General features: G+C 29.1%; 1 protein-coding gene across 2 annotated transcripts in view; it reads left to right on the forward strand.

Moving 5' to 3' along the window:
• LOC112462666 overlaps positions 1-7,803 on the forward strand; it is an 8,598-nt gene extending 795 nt beyond the window's left edge. Inside the window, exons 2-8 of one of the 2 annotated variants that reach the window (XM_025028570.1) lie at positions 256-349; positions 539-654; positions 4,050-4,283; positions 5,300-5,502; positions 5,888-5,953; positions 6,033-7,257; positions 7,626-7,803. In XM_025028570.1, coding sequence (XP_024884338.1) covers positions 4,063-4,283; positions 5,300-5,502; positions 5,888-5,953; positions 6,033-6,178 — 636 coding nt within the window. In that variant the 5' untranslated portion in view covers positions 256-349; positions 539-654; positions 4,050-4,062 and the 3' untranslated portion in view covers positions 6,179-7,257; positions 7,626-7,803. The remainder of the gene's footprint in view (positions 1-255; positions 350-538; positions 655-4,049; positions 4,284-5,299; positions 5,503-5,887; positions 5,954-6,032; positions 7,258-7,625) is intronic. The other variant, XM_025028569.1, reaches the window with a different exon arrangement.
• Positions 7,804-10,759: the final 2,956 nt, after the last annotated feature.

The following is a 10,759-nucleotide window of genomic DNA, read 5'->3' on the forward strand; positions in this document are numbered from 1 at the left end:
ATATATATATATATATATATATATATATATATATATATATATATATACACTAGCTATATATATATATATATATATATATATATATTGTATATATATACATACATACAGAATGTCCGGTAATTTTTGACAATGTTGAAGTATAAAGATAGATTGGCTTAAATTGAAAAGAAAAGTTACGGTTCACAATAATCTTTTTAACATAAGCATTGCCTATTTGATATTTATAATATTTTAAAATATAACATTTAATTTTAGAGCTCAAAATTATTATAAGCGGAACTTGCTGTCAATAGTAGCGGCAAGCACAGTAGGACTTATAATAGTATTTGCAGTGGAGACAATACTAAAGGTATTAAAATTTTATATATTTTACAATATATACATTTGTTAAAATAACTATAAATAATTGAGTTATTATATAGTAATCTAGAATCTTAATTTTTTCATATTTCGATGTAATCGTAATCTTAGCATAAAGAAAATTTGTTGCAAGAAGTAAAAATATTATTTATCGAGGGTTTTTTTGTTCCCTTAACAGGTACTCTTGTGCACAAAAAGAAGTAGTTCGACCTGTTTGGCTTTTAAGAGATATGTAGAAACTCTGCAGCATCTACACAACATATCTACGTGCGATCCAGCTGATACCAATTCCAAGTAAGTTTCTTCAAATCATATAATTATTACTCATATTTCCCAGGTCTTTATTATTCACGATACAAACAAAAAACCACAAGTAATTTATTCTTGAAACGCAATCACATCTCGATCTATATTAATATGTAAATTATGTATATGCAAAGCACGTTGGAGATTTATCAAAGAAGAATAAAGAAACTACAGCACATAATGATTTTACTTGATCTCTTTGATCTCGCGATCGTAATAGATATTATATAACATAAGTATCATTATGATATTGCGTAGTAACCAAAGATGTGCATTATTTGAAATAGATTTGAAATAAAAATACAAAATAAAATGCTGATTTTGTATTTTGCATTTAAGATACATTTTTTCAAAAACTATTTTAAATTTCCATTTAAATGGTTTTCATTGCCCATTTTTTATTTCATATGCATTTTTCTTCCAAATTAAAAATCGCGACATCAGTAACACTGTTTAACAAAAAAAGTGCACAAGAACAAGAATTAAGTTAAGTTTGAATAACATAATTAAAAAATATTTCAGATACTTAATGGCTATGTAAGACGCAACTTGTTCTTCTGAAACCATTCACTTCTAAACAGCATTGCAATCAAAATATAATATCAAAAGAATAATTAAATGTCTGTAAACAAAATGTAGGCAAACATTTTTTGAATATGTAAATGTTTATAATTCAATTTTTGTAATTTAAGTTTATATTAAAAGAAATAAGAATTTAAGTAAGAAATAATAGTAAAAAAAATATAAATAATAAATAATAATAATAAGTGAAACAGGACCGTCGATATACAATTAAAATTAAAGAGACAAATGCCATTTAAGATCCGGACTGGATAAATAATAAAAAAATAAAAATTTAAATATAAATAAATATATAAATATAAATATTTTAAAAAATTATATTTATTTTTTAAAACTATTTTAAAAATGCCTGTTTTCCATTTCCTATTTTAAATGGTTGTTTAAAAAGCATTTTGTATTTTGCATTTTTAAATAGAAAGGTTTTATTTAACTATTTTGCATTTTCTACTTCAAATGGGTTTGGACACTTATTTTGCACATCTCTGGTAGTAACATACTAATCCATAAGAATATTTCCAAGCATATAAAGAGTATAGAATATTATTTTTTCTTTGTAAAATTCTTTGCAATATTTGTTTGTAATATTTGAATGTTTGATATTTCAAAAATACTAAATAAATTCCGTTCAAAGGCTTGCGGCCTGTTTGCACTTTTTGGCCGATTTTGCTTACTGTCATCCTTACTCCACTCGGTATTCTATAGATATCCATTCTAGCATCTAGATATTCTAGATAGTCCCTCTAATTAGAGTCTGGCCAACTTGCAGTTCTGGCAAAATTCTGCGAGAGAGGAGGATATAAGAGAGAAAGAGAAAGCGATATACATTCATATCGCTTTTGCTTTCTCTCTTATATCCCTTTCTCTTTCTGTTTCTCTTGCTTTTGCCAAGAAATAGCGAACTAGACTCTGATTAGAGGGACTCTACTGCTCGCGGAGACGAAAGACTCGAGCTCATAGGATGGTATTAGCTGTAAATCATATGAGGTTTCGGTGCGTGTTGCCCTGTGCGTTGTTTTTTAATAAAATTATTAATATTATTATGTTATAGAGTTAAGAGTAACAGTAAATGAAAATGTATGTCAATTGTGTACACATATATTAATAATTCTATTAAAACAACAACACGCACTGGAGTATAGGAACTCTAACACGCACCAAAGCCCCATGATTTACAGCTAATACCATCCCTGAGCCTGAGCTTGAGCGTTTTTCGTCTCCGTGAGCAGCCTAGGATCTAGATGCTACGAACCGAGAGAAGTGGGGATGGCAATAAACAAAACCGGCCAAAATATGCAAACCGGTCGTTAACCTGAATTTATTAATAATAAATTAACATATCTTTTACAGGTCATACAACACTAAAATGCTTTAGCCATTCTGAATGTTTATTCTTTATGTCATGCTTCTATTTATAGCACTTCAAAACAGATATATGTTCAAAATAGATGACTTTAGGATATTCTGGAGCACCGTCCTAACTAAAAGTATGCAAGAAATATTAAAAACACCGATATATTACAATAATTCTCCAGCGATCCAAAGACAAAAAAATGTATACCTATAAATAGTCACGGCAAATCTAATAAAATGTAAAAGACATAGATGTAGTAACTGTAAATAACTCTTACCACTATATTTTTTTTCAACAAAAAAATCGCAAAAAAAATTTTTTGTATTTAACTTGTTTCAAATTTTGTTGCTATATTTTTATTTGTTGATGATCTATTTGTGTGTAAAATATCGTTATATTGGTAGCATTTTTTACCCAAGTAACACATTGCGGTCAAAATGACATTATTTTGACGCCATATTGATCCTATTGATCCAATATTACGTCATTTTTTGGTCAATATGATGTTACTTGGATAATGTTTTTGGTTTTGGGTACATTTTAATCTACATTTTAATTCTCTGTAACGCCATAAAATTACGTGTTAAAACTTGAATATTTAAAAATTGAAAACTTTTTATCTAACAATCTCTCCAGATTCTCCAGAACATCCTTAAAAATCTAAAGTTAGATTTTTCATAATTTGTATAAAGGTACAAACAAGATTGTCACAATAAAATTCTTTAAAATTTTTAAATACGCAATTCTACATCTCAATTTTTGTAATCTTTGAAATTAAAATATAATTAATTTAATATAAATAATTGAAAATACTTTTGATTGCTTAAATAAAATACTAAAAACAAATAAAGAAATAATATTACATTCAAATAATTAATAATGTTATATTTATATGTTCAATTATTTATGCACGGAGAAAATTTTATAGTAAATATTACTATGGTGTCGCACTAGCTGCGGACCATCGAGGAATTTTAAGTTAAATTACTATGTTTATGGTAAAAATTACGTTATTTAATCGTTTTTAAAACAATAATTATAGTATTTTAACTTGAAATTCCTCGATGGTTCGCAGCTAGTGCGACACCATAGTAATATTTACTATAAAATTTTCTCCGTGATGTTTTAAATTTTTTCTGAGTGTAATTTCCGCAAATATATTTCCTATGTATATAATTGTTGCTGTTTTTGCCGTTCTAAATAAGAATAGAAAGAATTCTCTAAGGAATTTTCTTTAATCTTCGTAAGAGCATACAAGAGCGTTATCATGAAAACTTCGCAAAACTCACAAAAATTCAAATGTAGAATTGTATTTAGAAATTTAGAACCGCGCATTATAAAAATATTCTCTGAATTAAGTTAAAGTTTTATCTGAACATGCAAATTTTTCATGTGAAAAGATATATATTTGCACAAATTAATATATTCTTGAATTCCTAAAATCTGTTAGATGGTACAAATCGATGAACACAATCCGCTGGCACCATAAAATAGGCAGCATGAAATCAAAGAATGCTGGTTTAGGAGAAATTACTCAAAGAGACATGGTGCTTACTCAGTACGGTTTTGTTGGATTTATATACAATGCGCCTAACAGTTTTGGATTGTCCAATACACTGGAAGAAAATGAAGCATTTAATCATTTCTGGCGCGTAAATGCTTATATGTTAGGAATCTCTAATAGGTAATGTATATGATAATGTTGAAAAGTGTGTGTATGTGTGTGATTTTTACTAAACAGGTTTAGTAAAAATTACTTTTATTCATTAACATCTCTGAATATAATATATTCTATTATATGTATGTATAATCTCTAATACTTCAAATTTAGACAGAGATATACATCAATTTTAGAATTCTATATTATATAAATATATGTATTAACAAGTGACAAGCAAAAAAGCTTTAAGAGTTCTACGCGGTTGACGGTGCGTAAATTGACGTTATAACAATCTTTAGTTACTAATAATAAGATACATAATAATCATAAATCGATCGTTTCGGCTCCGCTTTGAGCCATCTTCAGCGATGTGGTGACAATTAAATCAAAACGATCTCATGTTCTCCGACGAGAAATAAATGAGTAACTTCAAATTTGGTGGTCTAAAAATAGCGCGAGGAAATTTTCTATAAGAAAATCTAAGTAAAGGTTGGCTATAATGATAATAGTTTATTATTTATATGATCGAAATTAAAATGAGTTATAACTTGAGCAAAAAGAGAAGTAATGTCACTTAATCACCAGCTTAGAGAACGCGAGAATAAGCATTAAAAGTGGTAAAAAAACATCGAGAAACAATACGATTTGTAAGTAGAAAACGCTGTTACAATTGAAATAATGATGCATTTAAAATAAGACATCCCTGATTTCAAATAACAACCGTCTCATCCGGCTGTCAAACAGTGACTAAAGTAAAGTCAGGAAGCAACAAACAAATACACACACACACAACCCAATTCACTATAGAATATTTAAACGATATTGTATAGTAATGTATAGATAAAGTGTTAAGAGTAGGAGAAATTTAAAATTGATAACAAAGGGAATACTAAAGCCAAATTGAATAAACATTTTGAGGTTACGGATAAATAAATAATTTAAAATAATGACTGGTGTGAAATTAAAAAATAACAGTCTAAAAATTAACGGTAGAGCAGATTATAGAGCTAACTTTATTAGTTATTCTTTTTTATCTACAGATTTAACCTGTGTCGCAAAAACGCTAAGGAGACTTCTGAATTATGTCAGAAGCTCAAACAACTCTATGCGACTTATTTAACTGAAGTGTCATCGGAATTTGACGAAATATCGACACACGCTTTAGATGCCTTTTGGTACATCGATATCACGGCGGATAAAGAATCTTTTATGTCGTTCACGTATAAATTACACGATCTCCCATGTAAGTATTCAATTTTTGTTTTAATTACAAATATATTTATATTTCGATAATTTTGATATTCTTTTATTGATATCTTTTTATTGTTTTTGAATATTTAATTCTAATTAATATATTGTCGATAAAAATTAGCACTGTTACTTTTATTAAACCAGAAATTGTTAAAGATATAAAATTAAGATATATATTATTTGTAAGAAAAAATTTTACTAAAATTATTATATATAACTTCTACTTAGTTTTATAATGTTTGCTATAATGACAATTACCTACAGTGAAATTAGATGACTTTTATTTAATTCTTTTCATCAGCTTTAATAATATATTTAAAAAAATTTTGTATTAATTGAAAAATTAAAATTTTTATCGAATATAATTAATGTTTCAGATAAAGAGCTTGGATGGTATAGTTGGTTAATTACGAAATATCGTGAGACGATGTTTTATTTGTGTCGTAAGTATTGTACAGATTTGTGTGGCATTTTATTATTGTAATCAAGATGGTCCGCTAATTTATTCTCTATCTTTTTCAGTTGTACCTTATATCGGACCAGTAGCAAAAATATATAATTACTACTTGGTTACATTTATAATTTGGAGTTCTAAAAACTTTCCTATACTTGCCTGGATAAAATTTGGAAAAAATAACGTTCGACTTAATCTATACCCTAAACACTAATAGCCTTAACTTTGCTGACGATTTACAATATCGACCATAGTATAAATATACATATTATACTATGTACATTTATACTATGTCGATATTGTAAATCGTCAGCAAAGTTAAAGCTATTAGATAGACCATAGTATAAATATACATAGTATACTATGTACATTTATACTATGTTGATATTGTAAATCGTCAGCAAAGTTAAAGCTATTAGTGTTTAGAGTCTACAAAAAACAGACCTATAAATATACAGGACATAGGACACACATACACGCACACACACACAGGACATACGTCACTGTGGAGGCTGTTGTATTCTTGGTAGGACAAATTGAAATACGCACACTGAGAGACCCAATTAGTTGATAGAACCAAAATTTTTTTGTTGGCGAGTTTTGTTTTGTTGAATTAAATTACTTGATTTCTGCAAATGATTAAGTAATTTGGAGAAACCAACTTCTTTTGTTGGAAAGTATTTTGTTCCCTTAATCAATATTATTTAAATTTGTGTTGTCCGAAACAAAAATTATTGTTGTAGTTGCGATTCGTCGTTAATTTGTAGCCCAACAAATTATTTATCTCTGTACAACACAATTTACTTTGTTCATTCAAACAAATAGTCCCCGTATTAGGTTGTAGCCAAATTGGATCTTTTGTTCTTTGAACAAAATATTTGGTTCCACATACATATTCTTGCAACAAAATTATTTTGTCTCTATCTTATTATTGTTTAGTGTGTTATTGCGATAAATATTACCACATGCCTTAGTTAGCTAGTTTTTTACTCACCTTTTTCTAGCAAACTTTTAAATTGAGTTACGGAACACACTAGATTTAAGTGCAACACAATAAGATATCTTTTATTTTCTATTACCAAAGACTAATATGTATTCGATTGTGAGAGCCCAAGCTGGGCCAGACTGATTGTACCCTAGTTCATAAGAATTTCCTTGTTTATTGGAAATATATGTAATCCTGACAGTTTATATGGTGTGCAATAAACAGATTAAAAAAAAACATGCTTCAGTTGTCTTGGTACGATGCCCTACACGGAATGAGGGAGGTTCCAGGTTCGAACTCTGGCTGAGGTAATATTTTTTTCGCAATAAATTTAATAATTTAATTTAATTTAAATTAGCGGTTTTTCTACATAACATTATTTCTAAGAGCATACCTAAACCCAATAGTCATATGGCGAACAGCTTTGAATTAGTTAACAAATTAAATGGAACACATATTAATAAGGATTTTACCCTTATATCTTTAGATGTATTCTTTCTATTTACCAACATACCTATAAATTTAGTAATACAAAGCGTTTCTACTAGGTGACCGGATATCTCTAATAATTGTCATATTCCCAAAGAAGAATTTTTGAAAGCTCTAGAATTAATTTTAAACTCAACATATTTTATGTTCAATAAAATTATATATAATAATTATATATATTTTCAAGTGCAGGAGTGGCTCGGCGACAATAAATTTTTAATTCTGGATTGGGGATGAAAATATAAAAATTCTACGTTGATGCCAGTAATGACAAAATCAAAGCCTGCTCCAGAATCGTTACTAAGAAATATCTCGTGTAAATGCACAGGGTCTTGTGAGAAGGCATGTGGCTGTCGACGACTCGGCTTACAATGCTTCCAAATCTGTTTGTCTTGTCAAGGAATGTCTTGCACGAATCGAATGACAATTGACCTTGGAAACGATGAAGTGGACAAAATAGATGATCCCAACTTCGAAGATTTTGAGATCTTCTCCGGACATCAAAATCAAGAAGCTGAGCAAAACAAGGCAGAAAAGGATGAAAGTGACATAAAAGATATTGTAATTCAAGCTGAGCCTATGGATACTGAGGATTGAAATAATTATTCAAGACGCGGATGTTAATTTCCATCAACATCTGCGTGTTGGATAGTTTTAGTGTATCCAAGGAATATCCAAATAAATCACATCAAAAAAACATATTTTCAATGCTTGTGGATTAGGCCTACTGGGGAAACCACAGAAAAAAAAACGCACCATTGACTTTACCTCAGAGGTGGTGTGGAAAATAGTCAAAAAATGCACTGTCTGTATGTTTGAATAAATGTTATAAATAATATGAATAAATTTTTTAAAAACATTTTTCGAGTTGATATGAGACGACGAGTACAACAAATATAACATGTTTTTCTAATTGTTTATAATAATTTTTAAGTAAACAATTTGTTCATAAATAAGTAAAAATGAGAGAATGTGTTGAAAACGGCTTTGCAACATGGTTCAATAATAATGTGAAAAATTACGTAAATTTTAATAAAAAACAATTATTTTAGTGTAAAACAAGCGTTATCCGACCTGTGCGCAATATTGGATAACTTTGCGCGTCAATAAAAAAATCAGCGTTCGTCGTACGAAAAAAATACAAGGGTCCTTTTTTGTTGCAAATTTCGTCCACAACAAGATGCATACGATAAAATTTGTCTCAAATAAATTCTAAGGCCTGAAAACAGCGAAAAACTAAGACTATTCCAAAAAATCAAATTTTTTGCTTACATAGCTACAAACTAAAGAAAAAAGGTCTAAAAAATCGGTTACACCCTAAAAAGTATTCTTTGTAGTTCTCAGATGATGTGTGATTTTTTGAAATTTTAAATGACGGAAAAAAATCACCGACGCAACATAAAAAAAACGATGAAATCGAGGGTATTCGGGATCCGAGTCTCGGACTTTGACGGCGCGTGCAAGCTAAACGACTGACTTGACGATAAATGTTGTTCAAATCATTATTGTAGATAATTTTACGCTGTACAAAAAAGGTACGTATAATTAGTTACCCTATCTTGCTTAGTTTTCGAGATATTTGAGAAAAGATAAAAAAAATCGCGTTTTTTGTTAATAATATTGTTAATAACTTTGTAATGCGCATGCGCATTGCGAAGCAAAATAAATCCCACTTACAGCACCTCAAATCAAAGCGATTCATGATGGTTGCAATCTGGGAAGATTAATTGGAAGGTTCGATCTCTAATATGACTGGCCTAATGGTAGATAGAGCGTTTATATTGTCACATCCAAAATTTCATTCAAAAAATATAAAATTTATAATAGACACTCTCTTAAAAAACGACTATTTTTTATCATTTATCTTTAACACAATCAATATACTAGAATTAAGTCTCTCTTTAATAAATGTACACGCAGACAAAATGAACCTTCACCGAGTAATGATAACGAGGAACAACGTATCTGGTTCACTATTCCTTACGTTTCAAACATTGCGGAGAAATTTATAAGCGTAACTAAAGATCTAAATGTTAATCTTTCGTTTTTCAGCCTAAATAAAATGCGAAATTTCATTAGAGTACAGAAAGACACTCTCCCAATCCAATCCAACAAGAACGTAGTTTATAAGATCTCATGTAAAAATTGTGATGTTTCTTACGTCGGGCAAACGATGAGACAATTAAAAACCAGAATTTCCGAACATCAAAATCACATCCATAGAAATACTACCAATCTCTGTTATTACAGAACATAGAATTAATTTCGACCATGAATTTGATTGGGAGAATGTCGAAATACACTAGACAGAGAAAAATACTAGACAGAGATTTGATATTTAAAGAAATTATCTAAGAATTATATTTGTATTTATTAAATTTGTATATATTATACTCGATTATTCTTCGAGCTCAAAGAGAATAATCGACTGTGATTGGTCTATTTTCTTACGGCCGTGAATATTTGATAATCTATATATATTTCACGTAAATTAACGCCGAGAGAGTCGCGTTTTTCATCGTCTTAATAATACATTAATAATACAGTTTTACATTCGCGAGATTTACGAGCTCGATATCTGTGCGTGCAATATTTAATTTTGTAATTATATTTTCAATTAATTTCAACTGCGTGTCTTCTAATCACTAGCCGTTCGCTTGACTCGCGTAGGATCGCGCGACGTTGTTGTCGACGTCTTCGAAGATTTCGTCGCTATTCACGTAACGCAATAAACACAAAACGAATCGAATTGAAATAAAATAAAATGTTTGTGCGCTAAATAAATATACGTAAATATATCTTCGCGGAACGGAAGAATCATTCTGATGTAAATTATTTCAAAATTATTTTATTAAACTATATTGTACATTGTACATATATAAAAATAATTTTTTTTTAATTTCACAGTTTCTCTCTGTTTTTTCGAGGGAACGCAAGAAGAAGCATCGTCCCATCGAGGCAGGTGCCGGCGGAACAACATGCGGTAAATATGTAGATGGTCTTTTATGCAGAAGAGTTATCCACTTTTCAATTGGATAGTTAGTCAGAAATTAAAAATTAGAAAAAAAAAGTTTTATTTTAAAAATTCTATAGAAGCTCTTTTGTATTCAATAGACAGAGTATATTCTTAAAAAATTACATAATTATTTCATTAAATTTGCTTAATTAACTAAAATATCAACCAAAATTCAGTGTTCAATAATTATTTTTTGAAATATTTATTGACTGTCTCTTTGTTTTCTGTTCTGTTTGGATTTTATATTTGTTTGTTATAGAATCATCGTAGCGACGTTGCAGAATAACTTCGCTGTTGCGCATCGT

Source organism: Temnothorax curvispinosus, unplaced genomic scaffold (genome assembly GCF_003070985.1).
Source record: "Temnothorax curvispinosus isolate PA1 unplaced genomic scaffold, ASM307098v1 QBEX01012657.1, whole genome shotgun sequence".
In the NCBI taxonomy this organism is placed as follows: domain Eukaryota; kingdom Metazoa; phylum Arthropoda; class Insecta; order Hymenoptera; family Formicidae; genus Temnothorax; species Temnothorax curvispinosus.